This window comes from Tachysurus vachellii, chromosome 10, assembly GCF_030014155.1.
Source record: "Tachysurus vachellii isolate PV-2020 chromosome 10, HZAU_Pvac_v1, whole genome shotgun sequence".
Taxonomy (NCBI): Eukaryota; Metazoa; Chordata; class Actinopteri; order Siluriformes; family Bagridae; genus Tachysurus; species Tachysurus vachellii.
Window position 1 is genome coordinate 16,356,241 of NC_083469.1, and position 26,804 is coordinate 16,383,044.

Genomic DNA, 26,804 nt, shown 5'->3' on the forward strand with positions numbered 1-26,804 from the left:
ATCAGAAACACGTGTTCACACACCATTGCATACTACTTTATATAAGCAGTACTACAACAAATAGCGTAGGATTTTTTTTTTTATCATACTACTTAGTACAGTAGACCAGTTTAAAGCACCCAGAGGGACACGAAGCTTATGCCCCGGTCACGTGTTCTGTTGGAACAGCCAGTCACGTGGAGGATCAGCACGAGCGAGCGCCGGGTAAAAGGCTCCCTGTCAGAGATGTGCATGTTTATCTGTGACTGCTGTAGTAGATAGTGACGGGGAACATTTAGTGGAATGTATGGAAGTATATTTTTACGCATTGCCGAATTTATATTACCATTCCAAAAAATGATTCAGCCAGGGTTCTGGTGCAGACTGCACAGTTGTTGTTTTCATACTTCAATTGCTGTTTAACGTTTGAACCGGTTGTATCACCTTAGGCCATCGCTTTCACAGGCTATTTAATGATCCGACATCTGAACCGTAACTCTGCATGATAGCTGTGTCTGGGACAATCTCTCTCTCTCTCACTCTCTCTCTCTCTCACACACACACACACACACACACACACCGGTTATACTGGACGGGAAATGAGGCGCACACACCGTTTCTGCACGGCGTGACACCCCGTATCAGCCGTTATCCCACTGATCGCGGCCATCTGCGGCTGTGTTTTTGGAACTAAAGGCGCACGGACGACAGACACCATGTCGGACATGGAGTGGAATTGCTCCATATCCAAAAAGACTATGATTACCAAGCATTTCAGAGTGCGCAAGCGGAGGGAGATGCTTCTGGCGCAAGTGTGTGTAGTGTGCGGAGTTCTGCTGGCGGCCTGGTGCATGTCAGCGCTCCTCACCAAAACAGGTGAGTGCATGGGGATGGGGATGTGGATGTGGATGTAGATGTGGATGGGGATGTAGATGTGGATGTGGATGTAGATGTGGATGGGGATGTAGATGTGGATGTGGATGTGGATGGTGATGTGGATGTGGATGTAGATGTGGATGGGGATGTAGATGTGGATGTGGATGTAGATGTGGATGGGGATGTAGATGTGGATGGTCAACATCATCCGCTCTCACAGTAATTGTAAGGGGTGTGTTTTTGCGATATTTTACACTCATCAGTAGATATCACGTGCAGCAGATTTATAGTTTAGGCAGAAATGAATGAGCTCCATGCTACGGTTTCGGGACAGTTACGTGTTATTAATACTGATGTGGAACCGTGTCTGTGTGTGTGTGGGACGCTCATAACAATTTCGTCTGAAAGGAATGGGATGCAGATCATCACACATGGTTTCGTTACTGGAATAAGACTAACGACTAGTTATTTAGCCCTGCTTTGTGGAGATGTGCTCCAGATGCCTTGCAGAAATCAGTATAATCAGATGTGTTCATCAGATCGCATGTTGGCTGCGTGCGCATGACTGTCTGCCCGGTGCCGCAGTGTGTACACAGCGATCATGGCACATCTGCTGTGTCCCCTATAGGACTGTCTACCTGTCTATATGCATACTGTCTGTGCATTGAACAAAAAATGTTTTTCTGGCTCCGTTTCCTTTTCTGTGGCCTAAACGGAGTTATATAGAGCTCTGAGCCTGAGAGAGCTGTGAGCAAGTACTCAAATATTCAAAATAAATTGTAGTAGGGTTTTTGTCTTTACATTATTGATAAATGCTCATCAGTGCAGTTATAAAGAATATATATAATGCATTAATATAATACAACATATAGTCAGTTATAAAGGCTGTTATGTGCTGCTGTGGGTATATACAGTGACGTAATAAAGGGGAACGAATTGCAATTTAATGGACAGAAACAGCATAAAGTGTCTTAGTAAGTTGTTAAGCCACCACTCGCCAGTACAGTACATGAATATTCCCCCAGTTGGTGTTTTGATGAAGGAGAAAGCCATCTATAACAAAACAGGCCAACATCTCTGGTCATTGTGAAAGCCATATGGATGAGGCATTGTTATCCTGGAAGAGACCAATCCTGATTGGATTTGAAAAACTGTTTCATCATTGGATAAAGGAGCTCAGTCAGAATAACTTTGTATTGATTTTTTTGTCACCCTTTCAATTGTAGGGAGCAGCAGGATAGATAAGTGTGTTAACATGAAAGCAAGATATCTGAAAGATTTCTGAACTGTTTTGAAAATAGAACTGAAAACTGAACTGAAAGAATACTGTAACATTCTCTAAAAAAAAGATATAATTGAGTCTATATACTATGTTTTCAGAAAGAGGTGTTTTTTGTATGCTTCTAACAATTAATTAAACTTAAATAAGTGATGTAATTATCTCAGGCGACATTATGCCATTCTATCATGTATGATATCATGCTGACAGGGTTGACGATCAGTCCTGCTGAGTTATAAACAGTGTAGATGTTTCTACCTGTGTTCCGGGTCTGAAGGTGAACAAGACTTACTGTAAATGTGTAGAGGTTTTTTTGATTTTCTGAGACGGCTGACAAGGGCTAAAAAACTGCACATGCTCACAAGGAGCCGTGCCAGTGAGGTTCTTCTGGGCTAATTTAAAAAGTATGCCTGTAAGCAGATCCCCTACTATGGAAGGATTTTCCCAGCAAGTTGATTAGGCAATGGAATGCAGCTTGCTTTTTAGGTACATGATCATTTACAACACATCTACTAAATATAACTCATTTATTCAATATAAAAAGATTAGTGCATAATGGAAATAAATAAACCAGGGTAATTAACAATAGTTGTTATAAATTAATTTAGTACAAATAAAATATACCTTTGATGGGAAGAAAATGAAGAAAAATCACTTGAAGCCTTTTAGGAATTGATATAACTTTGTTAGAATATTGCTGAATGTAAATCATCTGTAACTGTTCATACACTGTACTCTAAAATAAAAAAAAAGGTGAAATCAAATATAATCTGTAGTAGACTACAAGACTCCCACTTCTTACTAATCTACATGAAAAGTAGCAGGTTTGATTATCAGATGTACATCATATCCTGGTATTATTGGTGAAACATTTTGTATTCGGCACACTGGCCAATTTTAATGAAATTAAAATTCATTGCTTTGGTATACTGTACATTTCAGTTTTACTGAGTTTTACTTTCTTTCTTGGAAATCCCCATTCCATCCTCAGTTTGTTTATATCAGCCATTTCTGTTTATGCTCTTCAACTATGAAATAAATTCCTGGATTATTATGACTTTTTTCATTTCATGTTGTCAGATGAACCTAAACCTCTCAGTGGATTTGGGATTAGTAAATTAAGGAATTAATATTAAAATAATAGACTACAAGACTCCCACTTCTTACTAATCTACATGAAAAGTAGCAGGTTTGATTATCAGATGTACATCATATCCTGGTATTATTGGTGAAACATTTTGTATTCGGCACACTGGCCAATTTTAATGAAATTAAAATTCATTGCTTTGGTATACTGTACATTTCAGTTTTACTGAGTTTTACTTTCTTTCTTGGAAATCCCCATTCCATCCTCAGTTTGTTTATATCAGCCATTTCTGTTTATGCTCTTCAACTATGAAATAAATTCCTGGATTATTATGACTTTTTTCATTTCATGTTGTCAGATGAACCTAAACCTCTCAGTGGATTTGGGATTAGTAAATTAAGGAATTAATATTCTCTGATTTTCAGTAATCAGGTTGTAAGGCAGGGACATTATTGAGTCTCTAATCTGATGCTAGTTACTTTGACATTATTCATTCATTCATTTTCTACCGCTTATCCGAACTACCTCGGGTCACGGGGAGCCTGTGCCTATCTCAGGCGTCATTGGGCATCAAGGCAGGATACACCCTGGACGGAGTGCCAACCCATCGCAGGGCACACACACTCTCATTCACTCATGCAATCACACACTACGGACAATTTTCCAGAGATGCCAATCAACCTACCATGCATGTCTTTGGACTGGGGGAGGAAACCGGAGTACCCGGAGGAAACCCCCAAGGCACGGGGAGAACATGCAAACTCCACACACACAAGGTGGAGCCGGGAATCGAACCCCGACCCTGGAGGTGTGAGGCGAACGTGCTAACCGCTAAGCCACCGTGCCCCCCACTTTGTCATTATGTTTATGTTAATTAATCTAAAGTCGCAGTAAACAAGAAGATTAATGATTAAAATGATGTGGCCTACTTTTTTATCTCAAAATGAAAGGAATGAGAGACAATGGTATATCTCTTATACTGATAAACTACTGATGGTTAAATCAATTCGCTTAATAAAATAATCCCACTGGTCAGAAAGTCCATTCATATATTCATTCAATCATTTTTTATAACTACTTAAACCTGGTCAGGATCAAGGTGAATCTGGAGAGTATCCCAATGTACACTGGGTGTAATGGGAATTGGTCATTCATTCTGAGAACAAATGTATTAAAACACAGGAAGAACATACACAGAATCTCTGCATCTAAAATAACCTCAGGAGCTCATGATTAAACCCAATAGCCTTAAGCTGTGAGATGGCAATGTTCAGAAATAATCCTACAAATTGATCTCAAATCGGTCCTAAGTGGCAAGTTCAGAGACAGTAAGCTCAAGGGCTCTAAATATACATTCACTGGACACTTTATTAGGAATACTTTACTTATACTGGGTGAGGCCTCACTTTGCTCTCAGAACAGCCTCAATTCCTCAAGACCTGGATTTCACAAGATGTTGGTAACATTCCGTTGAGATTCAGGTCTATGTAGACATGACTGTGCCAGACAAATCCTGCAGATTTTTCAGGTAAACTTTCATACTGTGAATGTCCCATTCCACCACATCCCATAGGTTTTCTACTGGATTCAGATCCGGTCACTGAAGGCCACTGAATAATTCTGAACTGACTTGCCATGCTCATGAAACCATTTTGAGACCATTTTTGCTTTGGGGCATGGTGTATGATTATGCTGGAGGTAGCCATTAGAAAATGTTCAATTGTAGCCATGAAGGGATGCGCGTGATGAACAACAATAGTCAAATCTATGGCATGCAACCAATGATTGAATAGTATCCAACAGCCCAAAGAGTGCAAAAACATTTTTATATACCATACCGTAATATACTGAAAACTGTCATTTTGAGTTGGATGTCTCCTGTGTGTGTGTGTGTGTGTGTGTGTGTGTGTGTGTGCGGCAGGTCATGGAATCATGTTGCAGGAGCACTTTGCTGGACCGACAGACCATCTGGGCCGTAGACTGATGGCCACTGAGGAACATAATGAGACCGTGGAAAAGAACTGCTCTGCACCAGGTTGGACATGCATTCATCTCTGCTTTAGCTCTAATTAAACATGATTTGTTTCACTAATTGTGCCACAGCATGGTAATTGTGCTCAAACGGCAAATTAAGCTATTGCATGTTGAATCCTGCTCCTGGGGTTATTTCCCACTGTTAAAGATCCAGTGTGCTGAATGAATGCGATTAAAAAAGATTTGCAGTCATGGGGCAAAGAAATAGTCTGCAGCTGCCTCATGCATAGTATAATTGGAGGTATTGGAAACTATTTTTAGTTGTGTTTTCCATCTCGGCAATGACCCTAACTGTATCAAATGACTGTTTCTCGCTTACTCTTCATAAAGTTAGTAAAAGAAAAGCAAGGAGGTTTGTGAGGACTGGTCATTACACAGTTTACTGGGGGATGGGCTTGTGATGTGTTTTAGAATATTTTGCAATGTGTAGTGGAGTCAGAAATTGCTGATGCTCACTTGTAAAGAGGCCTCATCATCTAAGTGCTGTACTGTAAGTGTTTCGATATGTGCTGCAGAACTACCCAATGTTTGTGACTGGGATCTGCAAGAGTCTGGCCATTTGTCTGTGTGGCTTGAGACTGACTATTCTCAAAGTGTGTGTGCGTGTGTGTGTGTGTGTGTGTGTGTGTGTGTGTGTGTTTGTATGTGTGTGTGTGTGTGTGTGTGTGTGCGTGTGTGTGTGATGTTAGCCACTGTAATTGGTGAGAAAGCAATAGAAAGATGAGATCTTCTAAAAGAAAGGGGTTGTTCTATCTACAGTTTAGTCTATTAGTCCCTTGGACTTTTACCAGACAGCAGCATTTTTCATACCATGCAATAATTGGTGGGTTGTTTGTACTTTTGATTTCAGATAAACACAAATTTGCAGTAATGCTTCTGTACGTTGTCCTAATTGATGAAATATATTGACTCATGGCATGGTTTGCAGCAATAGGACCGTTGTGCTGGTAATTCATTCATTCATTCATTCATTCATTTTCTACCGCTTATCTGAACTATTCTCGTGTCACGGGGAGCCTGTGCCCATCTCAGGCGTCATTGGGCATCAAGGCAGGATACACCCTGGACGGAGTGCCAACCCATCGCAGGCCACACACACACACTCTCATTCACTCACGCAATTACACACTACGGACAATTTTTCCAGAGATGCCAATCAACCTACCATGCATGTCTTTGGACCGGGGGAGGAAACCGGAGTACCCGGAGGAAACCCCCGAGGCACGGGAAGTACAGTACATGCAAACTCCACACACAAGGTGGAGGCAGGGATCGAACCCCCAACCCTGGAGGTGTGAGGCAAACGTGCTAACCACTAAGCCACCGTGCCCCCCTTGTGCTGGTAATTTATATAAGTAATGATAATCACATGATTTTGAAATTAGTGTTGTATTAGATGCACCTTCCGATAATCTGTACTGTGGAGAATGCTACAGTATGCTGATGAAATGTCTTTGGCTTAAACAAGTGCAGAACCTAACAAGCTGGCATGATGGACCATAAACATGTCAAGTGGGACTTTCATACAGTATCAGTGTACACTTACATGGATTGGATTAATTTAACAAAAAAAAAGTATGGTATGATTTTCTATTCATAATAATATCATTTACTAATTGCATGTGACACCGGATTACATTGATTCTTAGTGAAAAACAGAAACATTTGCTAGCAATTCTGTAAATATCATTCAGTTACTATGTAGAAAACACAACGCTTTAAAAATTGAGGGGCCGTCAGTCTACAGTTGACACAGCTAACTGGAACAAAGATAAGTAAAAATAAAAGAGCTTGTTTTTAATTAAAAAATTAACTTGATAACTGCTTGAGGGCTTTTCCTATGGTTTCAGAGTGAAGTTATGGAAAATGTATCCATATTTGTACAGTTTACTGTATTTAATCATTGTTTTATTGTAAATTCATGTAATGGTGTTCTGCTATTTAACAGTTATCTTTATTCTCAAGCTTTTCTAACTGAGACAAACCTAGAATTTGGTTTACTGGTTAATGTTTTACCCCTTAGCAGTAGCACTAAAACAAAGCTAGCCAGCAAATCTAATATTTAAGCTAATTGGCTTTAATATGTTCCTTAGATTTGATGGTAAATTTTTTAATGACCGTTTTTAAAAAAAAAATGTATTATATGTACAGTATGAGGGAAAGAATACGTGTCATCATGTATGAATCATTGGGTAGATAGAACAAATGCCTGTGGAGCCATTCCACTTGCTTGCACTTAGAACACATTCACTACTAAGATTCTTGCCAAACATGGCAGTGTACTGGAGTCACATCCAACAGCTACACCCATAATTCTAAGATGTGTGAACTGCTGTGTGTGTTCAGAGTGACCTGTTCACCTGAGAAAGCAGGTCTGGTATGAATGAGTAACATTCACACATAAAGCGACTGTCTGATCTGCCAGAGTTAGAACTATCAACATACTGGATGCATCATTTTTTTGATCACCCAATGTAGCCACTGCAGTAGAAAGTATCCAGCTGTACATTCAGCCATTCATGCACCAGCAAATTATGGTCCAAAGCATTTGGCTCCTGCTTGTCCTAGAACCACACTGAGCATTGAGTTTTCTGTCTGTTTCATATAGAGCAACTCTTGTAGGTTTAAAGTTTAGCATCTGCTCAGTTCCAGAGTTTGCTTGCATATATATTAGTATCATTTGTGATTTTATGCTGTCTTGGTGCTTGATACAAATCATTACCTCGGAGGGTTGTATTATACATATGTAGAATTGTTGTATAAATTAAGTTTGTTTCGTTATAGTAGGCTTTTACAAAAATTCAGGTGCAGGGATAATTATCTACAGTGTCTGAATATCTACTAGTATACAGACCTGCAAGCCTAAGCAATGGTCCTGGCATCTGCTATAGGGACAAAAGTTAATTTATCCAGTCACTGGCTCACATGGGAGAAATATGTAGTAGTCTCACAAAGAGAACTAAAAAAAGCTAATGAGACATTTGGAAGCTGTAATGGTCCTGGTATTAATTATTAAACTTGCATGCCAGAGCTCATGAACAGCTTTAATGGTTTACCAGCTGGAGACTGAGTCATTTCTTCAGTGTGGAGGGAAGAAATTCTAACAGTCAAAATATAGGAGGCTGAAACCTGGGGCTCAGCAGATAGGTTCATCGTGTCAGCTCCTGTGATGGTCAATCGACATGTCTTAATGTCAGTCACCTGCTCAACCGGACTTCATTGAAAATTAGGCTTACAGAGATATTAGGGATTTCTGACTGTGTACTAAAAACTGTTTGGTGTTGTAACTCCTGTTCGTGAAGGTTATATTAAAATGCTAAACACTGTTTTGTGCTACTATATACTACTGTATGGTATCCATTTACCGGCAAGAGGAATGTTGTAGCGGCAGAATTGTGTTTGTAACAGCTATGAATATGCAAATGTTTAAAAGCTTGCCTTTGTGCACAAATATAAAATATGTGTGGATGTACAAGATCCTCTTTCTCTGATGTGACCTTGAGGCTATCCTTCAAGCCATATCCTCTTCTCTTCTCTCAGTATGATAGGGTGGGGGCTGTCTGTAAATAGAGAAATGTGATCAGGGCATGTGATCAATGTTCTGTTGTACTTCCTCCTGTTGCTCCTGGCAGTCAGGAAGACTCAGATGAAAGCAATAAAGAAACATCCAGAAACACTAAGTACTATTTTAGGATTCTAAAGGTTATCTAGTATTGAGGTACTTATAGAAGATTGTTGCCTCTGCTGATTTTACGCTCCATCAGATGGCAGTGTGGATAGTGTTTGTTGAGGTTAGACCTGGACACACAGGAGCTTTGTATTCCAAACATTGGATTGTGCACTGCAGAGCTACTTTGTCAGAATGGGATAATGCAGATAGTCATGTTGTCACATGGGGTTCCAGGGCTCAGAGGGCCAGAGCCATGGGTGACAGATGGACAGTGGAGGTGTCCAAATTCGCTTCAGTGCAATTCAGTCTGTCAGTGGCCAACAGGGACAACCTCAGGCTGGAGTTCCTCCTAAAAAGCATCCTCCTGAGACTGCATTATTTCTGCACCACTTAGTTTGTGTTATCAACTCAAACATGTATGTCTGTTTATGTTATATTAGTGTGTTATATTAGCTCTTCATTTAAAAATATTTAAATGTGAAATTAAACAATAGCTGAAAAAGATGGATTGTCTTGAAACTGAACATGACGTAGTGATGTCGATCGAAGCCAAATCACGATGTGCTGTGATACATGTTTCTGTGTGTAAAACTCTATTTCTTGTTACCTTGCATTAGGTTTGATGGCACAACCTGAAGTGTAGCAGCCTCACAGCTGTGCTGTTTTGCATGTGCTCACCATGTTCATCATGTCCATGTTTCCGTTCTCCTCCCAGTAGATCATTTGGCTCTTTTAAACATTGCCCTGCTATGTGTGATCTTATGATGTTCCACGATGTTCTGTGTACATACATCCAATGCATCCCTTACAGCATAGAAGTATTTTTTCTTTCTCTAGAACTTTTTAGGTAATTGGTCTTTTTTAAATTTAAGTAAGACATCAGTTACTGGTTAACTGGTTGGTGAAATAATGGCATAAATGTGTTGGCACATTTCTTCAGCCCAGATAGATATTAAAGTGCATAATATTTGACTATTAAAATGCATATAATATTTATAATATTTTTTATATACTGTATCCTATATTCTTCCAAATAAGGTTAACAGTCTACCATTCGTTTTACTATTTTTTGCAATGTCCTCATTTCAAGAGACCAAAAGTAATTGCTCAGATATATGCTCAGGTGGTTTTTAGCCAGCTGTGCCTTTGTCTTTGTGCATCATTGCATGAGAGAACTAAGAAACTATCAAGTGAAGATTCTCGATATGTGCACATGTGCTGCTATTTCTCTCAGTCAAGTCGTTATTTATCATAAGGGACTTATTGGGAGGGAATGATTTGTTTTTTTAGGGGTCAAAAGTTAGATGTTCTGCCATGTCAACTGGCAATATCAATTATTTTACCTCATCCTAAGTAAGCAATTTACTTAACAAACACAGGACGTAAAGCAAAAACTTTCCAAAACAAGAAGGAACTGAAAATATGCTTGACTGAGCACCAACAGGGCTGAGTTTGAAGTTCTGAGACTTCAGGAAGTCAGTCACCAGATTAGATTTGGACTACACATTACAGTATGTGTTGCTGCCAATATCCCCGTAACTGTTAATAATAAATACGTCATAATTTTTCATTAAACCGTTATTTTTCAGAATTTGAGTTTACAACATTTTGCTGTCTTTTTTGTTATTTCTTTAAAAAAATCTTTCTTATGAATAATTTAGATTCTTTTTTCACATTATATTTGCTCAGTGTATGCATCCCAACATCATCACATATAACTATCAGCTTTAACATTATTTGGTTAACATTGTCTTAACATAAGTGTTTTGGTTAACATTGTTTTTTCAGATTTTTCTCTCAGACGTTAATGTTCTAGATTATGATTGATTTTCTAACAAAATGTTTACAAACTGCACTTTAGATTTGAACTCTAGAGGTCTAAACCCATATACACATGCACATAAAAATATAAAGGTTTGAAATGTAATGTTGAATGAGTGATCTCTCTACCACAAGGGTTTCCATCATTACCCAGTTTATCATTACAGACGCAGTGTCAAATGGGCCAGACCAAACAAAATCATCTTAATGACCATTAGCACAACAGCAACTCCTTTATAATGTGTTCATTTATCAGAATATACCTATGTGAAAGGTGTATTCTGATAGAACTAACAGATAAATCACCTACAAGACAGATAAACAGACTGCATGCCATTTCAAAAAGAAAATCCACAATATAGTTCCAAATGATACAGGCCATTGCCTACAATTCACGTCCTTGAACTTTTCCACATTATGTAGTGTTAAAACTCTTTATGTCATATTTTGGCCCCTACTGCACAGGTTCCCATCCCTGGTTTTGCCTGTTTTCCCTGCTTCCCTTCCAGCACATCTAGTGTAACTAATCCGCTAATTAACACTCCTTTGGAAGTATGTTAGAACAGGAAAAACACAACTTTACAACAAACACAATATTACTGGTACTAAAAACTACAAATCATGTTCAAAACCTTTGATTCAGTTATAATTCAATAAAATTCAGTTACAATTTTACAAATTAATTGATTGATTGATTGATTGATTGATTGATTTTAATGGGCGATTGCGGGGGGTTGACATGGTGGCCTGGGTTGCCTCCCATGCCTCCTGGGTTGGGGTTTGATTCCATCCTCAGCCATGTTTCTGGATCTGCATGTTCTCCCAATGCCTTGGGGGTTATATATATTTTTTTGTTTTAAGTTTTTTTTAATATATATTTATATATATTTAGATTTTATGTAGATTATAAATTCATGTGTTTAGAGCATTGATGATGCATCAATGTAGTTATTCCCTCCAAGAGAGTTTTGACAAATTATCAATTATGAAATACAAACTTTTTTAATTAAGAAAATATATTATTTAATTAATAATTATTTATAAACATAATATAAATATAATATTAATAAATTAATAAATTGTCTCTAAACATGAGTCAAAATATGAGTCTTAAGTCACACTGTATGTTATTTCTGTTATTTATTCAGTTTCTTCATAAATTATGGCAGTAATTTTGTGTATAAGCGCATGAAAATCACGAATATTGCCTCTAACACGTATTCTCATTTCAGCCATCCATGAGTTCCCTGAGGATGTGTTCACAAACCGAGAGCGTACACAAGGCGCCGTCCTGCTGCACATATTTGCTGTAGGTAAACTCAGTGTCTGTGGCTGTGTTGTCAAAGCCTGGCTGCTCTCCACAATTGACCCTGTCATGTAAGATGCATGGAGCAGCTCTGACAACTTTGTGATCATTCTAAATTGCTTCCCAGCTGTTTATTGTGTCATGTGACTGGAAAGCACCATGTGAGTAGAGTGTGTAAAGCTACTAATGAATAAAAACACAAACAAGGCTTCAGTGACACTTGAGGTCCCCTGAGCACATTGTCTTCATAATAGGTATAGTTATGCTGCACTGCATCTAAAATAGAAATGAGATACAATATTGAATTGAAATGACCTCCATTAATTATTTTTAATAGTATCACATGATATATTCACTCGCAATCCACTTTATTAGGAGTACATTTACACCTGCACATTCATGCAGTTATCTAGTTAGTTTAGGTTGCCAGATAGTCTGTAATCACTCAGATAGTCACTCTTTACAATATGATGAGCAAAAAAGTGTCTCAGAACACACAACACATTAAACTTTGAGGTGGATGAGCTACAACAGCAGAAGACCACATCGGGTTTCACTCCTGTCAGTCAAGAACAAGTATCTGAGGCTCTCATGAGCACAGACTCAACAAAACTGGACAGTCCTGGTCATTTTCCAGTCTAGTAAACTCTAGGGACTGTTGGTCTATTTTATAAATTCATTAGAAACAATATAATTAGTAATGTCTTCATTTGGGTTTTTCATTAATAAAGCTATTTTTGTACTTTTTTCTAACTGATATAATAATTGTGTCATTAATAATTCATTTATTTAGTTATCTAGTTATTTGTTTGTTTGTTTGTTTGTTTATTTATTTAGGCTGTCTACATGTTCTTGGCTCTGGCCATTGTATGCGACGACTACTTTGTTACGTCGCTGGAGAAGATCTGTGAAGTATGTTGGAGTATAAAAGCTTTAATTCTCAACTAGTCAAGCTCTGAAACCAGTGTCCATTTTGAATCACACCATCAAGCTCAATCCATCATCTCAGGCCTGCTCTGTGTTGCATGCTCTCAGGCTTTTCACTTTTAGCTGCACTCTGATCATTTGTATGCGACTCTTGTCATCTGTCAGAAACTGAACATGAGTGAGGATGTAGCTGGTGCAACATTTATGGCAGCTGGAAGCTCAGCTCCTGAGCTTTTTGCCTCCATCATTGGTGAGACACACATACACACACACACACACAGACACACACACATACGTTTCCACATAAGCTATTGTGAGCTGCTCTAGGGGCTGAATATTGTGTTTTCTGCAGGTGTGTTCATCACACATGGAGATGTGGGTGTAGGCACGATCGTGGGCTCAGCTGTCTTCAACATTCTCTGCATCATTGGTGTGTGTGGAATTTTCGCAGGACAGGTGTGTTTGTTTGTGTGTGTGTTTGTGTGTGTGTGTGTTCTGTTTCTGAAATTTGTCCCTCTGAAATTTGCAAAAAAAAGCAAAACAGTACTTTTTTATTTGTCCATTCTCAGTAGTTCTCTCACTTTAGACCGTTTCATACAGTAAAAATATTCTGCTGTGCTTTTGTCATTGTTCTTCTTCTTCTTTCGGCTGCTCTCTGTGCTTTTACTCTTTAAAATACTATAATACCTTACGTACAGCTAAATGAATCAAAGAATTTTAGCCCTGATATTCTCACTAATTTAAACATTAATCTTTTGGTCACACCCCACCTACTAACTACTGACTTTCTATAAAGTTGCTCTTTGTGGGTGGGATATTATTCTCTGTCCTTACCTTGTTATTCACAGGCATCTGTAAGCTCATGTATGCAGATCAGGGCAGATAATGCATTCCTCTGAGTGTCTTTCACATGAGTAGCAACTGCAAATGATGCCATTGGCTGGACTCCTGTGTTTCAGAGGAGACATACTGTATGTTAGCCTTCACCCTCTCTAGCCGGTAGTTGTTGTATGATATGCTGGTCCTGGCTAGTGGGTGGGGAACAGCAGGTGACAAAATATATTACAATGATATAAACACTTATAAAGCTCTTTTCTTTCTTCTGAAGGTTGTCTTTCTCACCAAGTATGCTGTGTTTCGGGACTCCCTTTACTACACGCTGTCTGTTGTAGCACTTATAGTAGTAAGTATGATATTAAAGTATGCAGAGTTTTTTTTTTAAGGAATGTTTCAGTACTGTATATTGCAAATCCAAAATCAGTTGTGAAAGCAAATGTACTTTTTATATAACAAATCTTTATATTTGCAATAAAAGAGTTATTTAGGCTGGACATGTAGCATTGTGAGTAAACAGGTAATACTTTATTTATAATACATATGAAAGCCTATTGGCCAGGTTCAGTTTCACAACATCTCATAACACAAATGATCATTTTTTATGTTTTGAGAAAAAAAAGGACTTATTTAATGATTGTTCACTTTAGTGTGTCTCCTTTTATAGTTCATCTATGATGGGCAGATTATGTGGTAAGTGCCTCAGTGCAGTTAAAGCAGTGTTTGTGAGTTTTAGTTGCTGAATCATAACCATAATCAAACTGTCCACTGCTCTCTTCTCACAGGTGGGAGAGTCTGGTTCTCATGGTCATGTATGTTGGCTACATAATCATTATGAAGTGAGTTCTTGCACACAGTACAACCTGTTTTGTAATTCTCTGGTAAAACCCAGGTGCATTTATTGTAACTTTGGTGCATGAACAAATATAATTTAAATGGAATTTAGTGATTTTGACATCTGACCAGCAAATATATTTTACTAATATTTGTCCTCGTGATGTTGATGGAGTGATGCCGTCTGCACAATGCTAAACCGGTGGCTATAAGCTTCTTGTGCTTGTCAGCTACATTAGCCTGGTAGTTACAGAACAAAATAAAAAAAAGCAAAGACAAGATTTACACTTACTGAGTGAGCACTTTATTAGGAACACCCGTACACCTGCTCATTTATGTAATTATCTAATCAGCCAATTACGTGGCAGCAGTGCAATGCATTAAGTCAGGCAGATACAGTCAGCGACTTCGGGTAATGTTCGCATCAACCAGCAGAATGGGGAAAATGTAGCTCAGTGGAAAAAACATAGATTGGATTGATAAATCTGGATTTCTGCTGAGGCACACATGGAAAAATCAATCAGAATTTGGTAGCAACAGCATGAATCCATGAGCACAACCTGCTTCATGTCAATAGTCCAGGCTGGTAGAGGTGGTGTATTGGTGTGGGAAATGTTTTCTGTCCACACTTTGTGTGGGATAATGTGCCATATCACATAATGTGCCATATCACAAAGCAAAAGTCTCACAGTCTGGCTTCAGGAACTTAATAGTGATCTCAGTGTTCTTCAGTGTTCTTCAGTCACCAGATCTGAATCCTGTAAAATACATTTGGGATCAGAATCAGGATCAGAATCAGCTTTATTTCAAAGTGCTGTGGGTTTTACATGTACAAGAAATTTGTCTTGCTGTACAGGTGCATAGTAATATGAAGCAGGGGAGCATAAATAAAAAGAACCTGTGAACTATATGAATATAAAAATATATTAAAATAAAAATAAACTAGAAACATTACTGTATAATATTGCCAGATGTGCAAAAGTGGATCAGTGCTAAACTCTAAATTGCAAGTACAACAGGCAGTGGAGGTAAAACATTAACTGTATATTGCTGTAAGATGCCCAAAAAAGTGGACTATTGCAAATGCATGCTGTTTGAGGTATGACAACAGCAAAATGGAGTTATAGCTCAATGTCCAAGGAGGCAATTAAGAGATTGTGGTGGGTAGAGGATATTGTTGATGAGCCATTTGCAGATGGAAAGAAGCTGTTTTTGTGGCATGAGCATGTGGTAGAATGGACGATTCTACAGAATTAATTACAGATTAATACAAAATACAGAATGAATAAATAACAGATAAATGACAAAGCTCAGTTGGAGATTTCTCTTTTTCTCAGGTTTAACACCAGCATACAGAACTACTTTTCTGGTAAAGAAGATATGGGTGTTGCCAATGGTAATGCCGTGACCAGCGAGTTGGAGGATGGTAATGCATATTATGAGCAGTTTTGGGATGATCCCTCATGGCCATTACTCAGTTCAGGTAAGGGTAACTAGACAGGCTTCTTTCCTCCGCACCAGCTCAGCTCCCTCTCTTCTGCTCTGCCTTTCCTCCAAATCAACACGTACTCACAATGATTACTGCTGAGACTAACAAAAATTTCTTGCCTCTTTCCTGTCAGTTTGGAGCTTGTCTGCTTAGTAGATGTTCACACTAGCTGCCAAAGTTAGTAGTGTGAAAGGTACAGAAGGCACTGCTTGCCTTCTGGGTAGATTCTCTGTGTGTTGTGTGTTTTAAATTGTGTCATTAAAATTCCTTGAAAGAAAGCCTGTCTGCTTAGCCTTACTAAATACTTCTCCCTTTCGCTCCAGATTCCTGTTTTGTTTTTTTTTTAAAGCAAGAATGTACATAGTATACAATTTGTGTGTTTGTGTATGTGTATATGTTCATGTATGTGCATTGTTTGCTTTACTATGTGAATACTTGTGTGATGTGTATGTTAGTAATATAGGCCTAAATATTAATTAGTGATGTTCAAGACCTACTGTGCTCAAGGCCACATGATGTCATAGTGTATGTTGTAGAAGTTTTTATTCTTGGTCCATTTCTATCTTGGCCCATTTATGTCACAGTGGCCTTAGCATGTGCCCCAAGTGCCTCGTGGGGGTAAAGATGGGTCTTCATTTATATATTTTTTATCTACTCTGTCATCCCATGTTAATTCCTGCCCATTAAGCAACTACTAATCTTAGAGGATGAAACATGCATCCTGAGACTAGCTTACAACTTTAAACTTTACAATCTGTACTAGAACTTTACAAACTACTTCTCATGCAGTTTCAAGGGTGAAGCTGTATGCACTTGGGGAGGAAAGTCTAACTGCGCTTTTCCCTTTGTATAAGCTAAGAGTTATCTAGAGTGTCTCTGAGAGACAGATGAAAGAGGAATGACATCCTTCCCATCAGGACAGCAGGATCAGATGCTTCTGGATTTCTATGATATCAAATTCAAAATTTCCCAACAACAGCTCAAATGCTTACCTGGTGGTTCTTCAGTCTGCACCAAAACTATTCTGATCCACTGCCAGAGATATGTTTTATATCACAAATCAGAATTGACATGTTCATATGGCTGATTCTTTTATTCAAAATAATGCACAGTACATTTGACACAGGATACAGCTAAGCAGCAAAGGATTAAGTCTTGCTCAAGGATTTGCTCACTGTGGCAGCTTGGTGTTGGGATTTGAACTCACAAATGACCAACTCCATAACTACTGAGCTCCCAGTTAATATTTCTGTACTTGTGCTTAAGAGTGTGTGTGTATAACTGTTTTTGGTGTTCAGTCAGATTTAAGAAAACATATCACATATAGTTTGCATAAAAATCTAACTATTCTCAACAAAACATGATTCTATTGCTTATACAAATCGTAATTTAAACATCATTCTAATTATTAGATGTAATAATGTCGATTTAATATAATCGATTCATGTAGTTTTAATGTAAACAAATTACATAATGAAATCTCATCAGTATGTTAGATGAGATCTATAACTATATTATTATGTATAGGCAATTAAAGCATTCGTGGTAGTTTAGTGTTATTTTTTTTTTGAGTCTCCGCTCAGGTATAAACTCAGTTGGATTTTATACAGATTTATTCATAATAAATAAATGCTCAAATCATGTTAGATGAACAAAATGAATTAATTGTGTTTATGTAACTTAATACAGTCACATAGCACCGATGTACGCATTTGAAGGAAATAAATTCAACACGACTTCTATGTCATTTTTGTATATTCCCAGAGTACTCTGAATCAAATTGTTCAGATTTTGATTTCACATTTGTTAGCCGGTTTGCATCACCTCCTTGAACTTAAGATAAGTGCTTCAGAAGAGTCCGTCAATCAGTGAAGATGGGACAGTGTGGCCCTGTAGGGGTTTGCATGAAATGACCACATGTTTTCCGCATGATTAATGCTGTTGAGTGTATAGCGTAGCACAAAAAGCATTCAGTTTTTTACCATGGAGACAAAAGGAAAGCAGAGTTGAGAGAGTTGTGAGATATGCATAGATATGTGGGTCTCAAACATCACTGATTAATATGTGTGTGTGTGTGTGTGTGTGTGTGTGTGTTTGTGTGTGTGTGTGTTTGTGTGTGTGTGTTTTTTTTTGCTTTGTTTTTTATGTTTGATAGAAAAAGCTTGAATAGTGGAAGTGGTGAGACAGATTTTCCTGAATTTCTCCTATTTGTCCAGAATTCTGTTATTTTAACTGAAAGAATTGATGCATTTACAGATTTAATGCATATTGTTGTCTCTGTTTTTAGTAAAACCTAATAAGATGTACACTCGTGGCTCAGTTGTAATGGTGGATGAGATGATGAACTCCAGTCCTCCAAACTACCGCTTCCCTGAGGCTGGTCTTAGAGTCATGATCACCAACCGCTTTGGGCCTAAAACCCGCCTGCGTATGGCAAGCAGACTCATCATTAATGAGGTGAGAAGCCTTCAAATCTAATAATGGAAACGTCAGTGTTAAAAAGAGCGGTTGCCAAACATTTCCAGCAGGAGTCCTAAGCATGAGATAAAAAGGGATTTAACTGGCTGATGTGATTTTCCACTGACTGGCAGTAAAAGAATGGATTTTAAAGGTGACGCAGAAACAACAGAAGTAGATCGCAATAAAAGAGTTTTTTTTTCCATTTACTGGGGATTTTTCACTGGGATTTAGAAATCACCTGTTCAGACTTCCTCAGTCCAACAACCTGAGCTCTTTCGGTATTTTCCATGTTTTTACTAAGGAAAACACCTTGAACATGTGAGATACTGACCTGATGCTGACATATTTTATACTCTGTGAATAATTGTTCAGTATTTAATAATAAATGTGCACAGACATGCACTATATTGCCAAAAGTTTGTGACTCATGGTGTAAGGAAGAACTCCTGCATACAGTATAACCCTGACCACAGCTCCACTAAAAACCTCTGGGATGAACAGAAACACAGAAACACAGACCATAGAACACATGTGATGATCACTGTGATGAGTGTGATTGTCAGGTTTAGAGAAACCTTTGGTCATATAAAGTACTTATAAATATGTAACAAATAAGGATACTAAGTTTAGCAAACATAGACTCCTAAATGTGAATCTGAATCAGCTGTGTTTAAAAAGGATACAAAACACATTGTTTAAAAAAAAATCCTATTTCAAATTTAAACAAAATTTTTTGTTTGTTTTTAATAGCAACAGCGACTAATGCAGGGATCCAATGGAGTGGACGGCACATTAGTGGCTGATGGGAAAGCAGACACCATGGAGAATGGAAACGTACCAGAGGACAAACTAACAGAGGAGGAGGAGGAAAATGAGTTGTCTTCACCCTTCATCATGCCTGGTTAGAGACTCATACACACAGACCGTAATATGGCATACATTTAACTAACATTTCTAGTAATTCAAACTGTCTGTACATAATTTGATTTCTATTATGAACAGCATTTTGATGATCTCAGGTCTGGAGAATCTTTGTTAATAATTTTATGTAGAGAGAGGCAAAAGCTCTGCAGTGTACTTATTGCACACTTTTCTGGCAGCAAGCTTCAGAATCTCAAAGGTTGCACTCGTATTGTCTATCCACTATATGCACTCAATTCTAGTTAGTTAGTTAGCTAGTTACAATCGCAACTAGGACAACTAGCATCATATATGGCAGAAGGCCAAATTAGAGGAGATAAGCAAGCATTCTTTTATCAGTTAACAAGTGTTATCAGATCTGTGCCATGTAAATTAGATCTGGATTCAGCTAACTACAAATTCACACACTACTCATTAGTATAGTGATAAGTGTATCCTGGTAGTTCCTCTCTTTAGTTCTCAGCTACAATGTCGCATTAAAAATTATCGTCTGACTGCAAGTCAGGGTTTCCACAGTGAAGAGTAAACGGAGGAGGAGCAGAGTGAGGGGGCGGGGCTTGTAATTGAATAGGATAAACGGGATATTTTCTCTTTAACTGGCGTTATAATCACAAAAGCAAAAAGCCTTTGTGTTTTAAATCATTTGAATCATAAGGAATATGTAAATGATACGGTTCAATAAATAGGAAATCCTATTTTAAGCCATATGACTTTAGATTTCTTTAGATTTTGTGACCAAGATTTGATCACAGAAAGTTCACAGGATTACATCTTTAAAAGGTTTAGGTGTTAATTAAATGTGAAATTTAAAAAAAAAAAAAAAAGCTTGTCAACTGTTTCTGAAAAGCTTGTGGTTGGTTGGCTGCACTGTCGGACAAATAGCATTTTTCTGTAAAAGGAAGCATTTCCTGTCTACTTTCAGTGATATGTAAAGCTAAAGACTTACGACTAACACTATGACTTAGCAAAGCCTTAGAAAAAAACGTTTAATTATTCTAAAAGATATGGCTGAATAGTAATGGAGCTTCTTCTGCACGTTCAACCATCTGAGGATAAATAAATTATGTGTGTAATTTAGTATTAAAGCTCTTTGTCTAAGCCAGATAAGAAGCAGTCACACGAAGAAATCTCAGTCTCAGTCTTAGGCACGATGCCTGTCAAATTTTCCCTTGAGTAAAGTTAACAAAAAATAATCCCTTTGGACAAGGAACCCAGAACTTATTGTTGTAAGATTATCAGCTTAACATTCATGGACCTTCTCAGGAGTTAACAGTCACGTTTAATATGGATATTGCATGTGTTTCCTTATGAGTCAGACATTTATTAAAGCTATTACACAGTCCACAGGGCATGTGTAAAACTTTATGATGAACTGTATTTCCATACAAACAAATCTCAATAGTGAGTTTCCTTAAGTTAAATGCCATTGTGTCTCAGTGAATGAGGTGATGTATTATCTCATTTTACCTGCAGGAGGCACTATGAACAGAGTGAAGTTCCTCATTTCATGGCCTATACTGGTGCTGCTGTACTTCACCGTGCCGAACTGTGGGAAGCCACGCTGGGAGAATTTCTTCATGCTCTCCTTTTTTCTCTCCACTCTGTGGATAGCTATCTTCTCATACTTCATGGTGTGGATGGTAAGTGTGTTTGAATTTGAGGTTTTGCATCACCTGTCTATTTACTATACCATTTCAGAATCTCTAAAGCATTTTGTCTTTATAGAATATCACTGTATACAATGTCATTGTGAAATCATTTTATTATTATGTGCAGGTGACGATTATCGGATACACACTTGGAATACCTGATGTTATAATGGGAATCACTTTTCTTGCAGCCGGCACCAGTGTTCCTGACTGTATAGCTAGCCTTATAGTCGCTCGACAAGGTATTGTTCTTGTGCATTCATAGTCATTCATTATGGTCATAGTCATACAATTTTCACTTCAACTCCTCTTTCCGGGTTTCTGTATTCGTTTATCTATCATGTATTATGTGTGTACATCCACAGGCCTGGGAGATATGGCCGTTTCCAATACAATCGGCAGTAATGTCTTTGATATCCTGGTTGGGCTCGGTGTTCCTTGGGGCATCCAGACGATGGCTGTCAACTATGGATCAGTGGTATCTGTCACGCTGTCTCCCTGACGAATATTCTCATACCCACACACATTCACTAAGGAGAACTGGGTGAAGCACAGCAATGTAAATGCTATTTCTTTACTCTTCTCACAGGTGAAAATCAACAGTAGAGGATTGGTGTATTCTGTGGTGCTGCTCCTGGGATCAGTGGCTTTGACTGTAAGTTGATGTGAGAAACATGTGATACAATTTGCAGCAATAACCACCCAGGCCTGGAAAAAAAATTACTTTTTTTTTTAATGAAACACACAAACTGGCATGAAAGTAACTAAAAACCAGAGACACATTACATGTATGCATAACTTATGTACTTTTTCTCTACTCCAGTAGTGATAAAACTCAGAGTTAAGCACAAAATGCATGGAAGCTCATACAAAAAATGTTAAAAACAAAGCAGAAGAAATATCACACATACTGAGAAGTTGAAAACGATGCTTTGGATATTTTTCACCTATCATTCAATCCCCAGACCTTCCCTGGTCTTCCACAGAAAAATGTGACTGATATTGACTTGTATAATCTCAAGGATGCTTTGCAGCTCATTCAAGATCATGAACATCAACACACCACAAGTTTAATTAACTTACCTTTCTGCTTTGATTGACATGAATGACCTTTATAAATGAAATCCGAGTCATGTTTGTGTACATTATACTCTGTCTTTCTCCACAGGTCCTGGGGATCCACGTGAACAGGTGGAAGCTGGACTTAAAGTTGGGTGTGTATGTGCTCCTGCTGTACGCCGTCTTCCTGTGCATCTCCATTTTGATCGAGTACAACATTTTTACCTTCGTCAATTTCCCCATGTGTCAGGAAGTCTGAAACCTTTTGTTTCTGAATCACTTCCAGACTGGACCTACCATCACAATCTCTTATCAGATTTACGTCATTTTGTCCCAACCTTTTTTCATTCCTGAATATCCGTCATGTCCGACATCATGCGTTCAGTGCAAAGACTTAAAATTCTGCTGTACCTGCCCATGAAGATGAACGTTCAGTTCTCTGTCCAGGACTCGCTCTGACTGGACCTTCTCACATTAGCAGCATAGCATGTCTATTTGAATTGGATCTACATGGGCGTAGCCTGAACATCTTCTCTATATACACAGTAGAAAGAGGAATGCTGTTCAGTGGAAACATCCAAATGCATCCCATTTACATCTGGTCTTCCTTGGAGAAAAATCAAATCAAAACAAAAATGAACCTTGCACTTTAGACATATAGGGTGAAGACTCTAGGCCACACTATGATCGCAGTGAGGAAAGACCTCAGCTCTTTTCTGCTGCAATGCAATAAGGAGAAATAAAGACAGAAGAAGTGTTTAATGACAATTAATGTCATGAGAGAGTTTTTTTTTCTTTTTTGAAGTGTGAAGGACGATAATATTTTTGTTAAGTCAGCAGTGCAGTACAGTAGGACTGTGACAGCAGCCTGTATGAGAAGAGACACCATCAATTTGTCCTGCTGTGGAATATCCATCCTGTAGTGATTAAGATTCACGTCTGCTCCTGGCTCTTGCACAACAATACAGACAGACAAGGACCGATTAAAACCGTTTGAGCTCCTTGATGGTACAGAAGACAAATTTCACTCATTCACTGATGAGACAAAGACCACAACCACAGATCTTGATGTTGTATTTTTTGTTTATATGTAAATATGACATTAAAAGTCCTCCTATTTGAACTAGTGCTTCCTTCCAGGTATAGGGCAGGAGGAGTGGATGCACATCCATGACTGGAACGGTCGAATTTTCTTTCTTTTTGAACCGTTCTCTCCAGCTCTCCTTTCTGGGTCTCTGTACTGTTTGTCTGTGCTGCATGATTTGACGCAGCAGATCATGTCGATCTCCCTATATGGCAGCTACCACTCCATCCTGCACCAAACTCAAGAGGCTCAGGAGATTAGACCCCCGAGTAAAGGGCAGATGTGTTTGTGTCAGTGAGTGTCAGTTGTGGAAATGTCAGGTGTCGTTGTTCAGTGCTAAAAGGTGCCGTCGCTGTTATCCATGTGGAAAGGCAGGTGTGTGTGTGCGCAGTGTTTCAGTGTGTGCAGTATATATATATATTGCATAATATGTATGCAAGTGAAATCTGTAACCAGTAAGCTGTAACCAGAAGGGCTGGTTCTATTTAAATACCCTTGTGGCTCAAGCATGCAAATATTCATACTACCCTACACTATTAGTGCTACGAGGAATGGCACATTTTTTGTACATGGCTGTGTGCTGTGCATATGGTGTGAGGTGATTGATTTTATTTTTATTTTTATTTTTATATTTTACAAGGTAGTTGATCAGTCTTCAGACAGAATATGACCTATAAACTGTTTAGGTTGTTTCAAGATAAGATCAAGAATGTTGCTTGTTTGGATTCGTCAGTCCATGTGCTATTAACACATTGTGTGTTTCAAGAAAGATTAGGAATTACACAATTTACTTCCATATCTGTTTTGCTTGGAATTTCTATAATGATTCACATATATGCAACTATTTTCCTATTTGATTATTGAGCCAAGGTTTTGTTCTTGTTATCGTAACAGCTAGTAGGCTACAATAGTACATATAATGAATTCATATATTCATTAATTAATAGCAAAATTATAACAAATCGGTGTAGATAAGCCATTCGTATGATCTATTTTGAAGTCAGTTGTTCTGTGGCATGTCTGTTATTATAATGGTTATTAATTCTACATTTGAACGGAAAAATCAGTATTTTTGACTCTAGCTGTATTTTATAAACTGTGCACTTCAACACAACTGAGTGACCGGATTATTGTTTTCTTCCTTTCGGGGATTAGGATCACTCAGGAGGTGGTATCTTCGTTACCAGTGGTAGCATTGTGACATGAAGCGAAGTATGCACAGAAAAACCTAGCGTATACCTCTTCAGGGGAAACCTTTTAAGTTAAATGAAGGTGTTTTAAAAACCTACAGTACATTTAAGTTCATGCATGAAAGTGCACACCTACAGGACACATGCACTGTTTTTTGTTCACACATACACGTGCAGTCTTAATTCAGAGTAAACTGTGACCTGCTGCACTGTGGGCTGGGGGAAACGTGAGCTTGAGCTGGATTGGTTTCCAAGCCACTGATACAAAAAGATAATAATTGAATAGGTACTGTATGACAACAGTGTTTAACTTGAATGTATTGTCTTGCTATAAATGGATGTATCCAACCAATGCATTTTATTGTGAAGCAATAAAATATTCTAAAATATTATCATTCATATTTGAATCATAAGAAAATTGTATGGACACAAATTAAACTTCTACAATTTATAAAGATTTGATGGTGTACGGTGTGCTCTTCTAGCAGAAACCCATGTGAGTTTATTAGCTGTAATGTACCGTGTTGTGCTGCCTTGTGTTTTTTGCTGTAATCAGTTTTATTGTAGTTTATGCCAAATAATTGATTTAATCTATGTCTGCAAAGAAGTCAGTCTTCGTAACTTGGAAAAGTGTCCAGCAAAAAAAAAAGTGTTTCTCAACAAGTGTTTTATACATAATACAGAATTTTTCTAATGTATGAGAAAATACAATTAACAGAAAGCCATACAAAGACTGTGAATACAATTCTTTAAAAGTAAATTTATTGGAAAAGTACAAAGAGAAGTACATTTTATAGGTTATGAGAAATCAATCATTTTGTGCCACTAAAGTTGATAATTGTAATGTTAGTTGATAACTGAGATTCAGGTGTCCTGCAGATACACACTGGTGCTTTACACATGATCACACATGATTTTGTTTTTACAGTATTACATGAGTAGGAATGTTAATCTGTAGGCATCATTTGGGTGTATTTATCCCCTTAGGGCACACATTCCCAGTTCTGGTTCTGGAATACCCTCTGTCCTGCACGTTTACTGTATTCCCTGCTTTAATACACCCACTTCAACTTATGCACAGCTTTTAATCAGGTGACTATCCGATTAGTTGTATCATGTGTGCTTGGAGCAGGAAAAACTCTAGTTATATGTGGGACAGGGGGTACCGGTGTGGTGCCTTAGAAGAAAAGGTCATGGAAAGTCAAAACAAAGTTATTCCCGAGCAGAATATATTCCTGGGATATGTTCCAGATCCCCTGCAACCCTGACCAGGATTGAGCCGTTACTGAGAGTGAATGAATTATTGAATGTTATTCTACCCATCCAAAGAGCATGAGAGTCATTGAACGAGTATGAGAATGTTATGCTGTTTCCTTCACATTCACCAGATCTCAACACAACAAAACAGCTATGTGAGATTTAGGACTGATGTGTTAGATATTGCTCTTTACTGTCAAAATCATCAAAACATGAATCCTATTGCTACTCTAAGAATTAATATCATGGGAAAATTTTGACCTGAAAAGTGTTTCCCTTAGCATAAAAAAGACATAGAACATAGAAAGCTTGCCTATCCATAAATCTCTAAGAAAGACATAAGAACAGCATATACATCTATTTACATGTTAGCTAATGGTAATGTGACAGACACATGGCCTCAAATCAGATTAAGCTAACATTAAAATGAATCACAATAAAATTAAATACAAATAATACTGCATAAAATAAATGATTCTTATTCATCTTGTTTTTAATAATAATTTTATAGATGGAGTCAACTCAATGGAATGATTCTAGAAAATTGCTCTTTATGTTGTGTCTGTTGCAGCACAGTGCAGTATCTCAGTTTAAACAGCTTGTCACAAGTCACAAATTTTTCCAACAATGCTACTTTTTCATATTCTCCAATTATTAGTTTCAATTAAAAGTCTCATAGTATACATACTCATGTAAATCACATTTACATAACAGGACTAACATGAGGACTCAACAATAGTAATCACTGTTTGCCACAGAGGATCACATGATTCGCATATTAGCTATGGTGCAGGTTTGATACATGGTGCATTTCCTGATGCAACCCTCCCATTTCACCTGGGCTTGGAACCCCTCAAGTGTCTGGACCACCAGGAGAATAGCAAAATATTCTAATTAGACAGACAGACAGATAAACAGAGAGCAGACAGACAGACAGACAGACAGACAGACAGACAGACAGACAGACAGACAGGCAGGCAGACAGACAGACAGCAGAAATAGACAGACAGACAGACAGACAGACAGGCAGGCAGACAGACAGACAGAC

General features: G+C 38.0%; 1 protein-coding gene across 2 annotated transcripts; it reads left to right on the top strand.

The window, feature by feature from the left end:
• The first annotated feature begins 196 nt into the window (after positions 1-196).
• slc24a4a (solute carrier family 24 member 4a) lies at positions 197-24,954 on the top strand. 2 transcript variants are annotated; one of them, XM_060879924.1, is made up of 17 exons: positions 197-855; positions 5,143-5,256; positions 11,979-12,055; positions 12,890-12,964; positions 13,145-13,229; positions 13,332-13,435; positions 14,088-14,162; positions 14,481-14,506; positions 14,599-14,652; positions 15,985-16,073; positions 18,424-18,593; positions 19,347-19,497; positions 20,991-21,157; positions 21,294-21,408; positions 21,532-21,644; positions 21,756-21,821; positions 22,335-24,954. In XM_060879924.1, the coding sequence occupies exons 1-17, from the start codon at positions 696-698 to the stop codon at positions 22,482-22,484; spliced, it is 1,791 nt and encodes a 596-aa protein (XP_060735907.1). In that variant the 5' UTR covers positions 197-695; the 3' UTR covers positions 22,485-24,954. The 2 variants fall into 2 exon arrangements, with proteins under 2 accessions (XP_060735907.1, XP_060735906.1); XM_060879923.1 differs by having other exon boundaries at positions 199-855; positions 15,985-16,130.
• Positions 24,955-26,804: the final 1,850 nt, after the last annotated feature.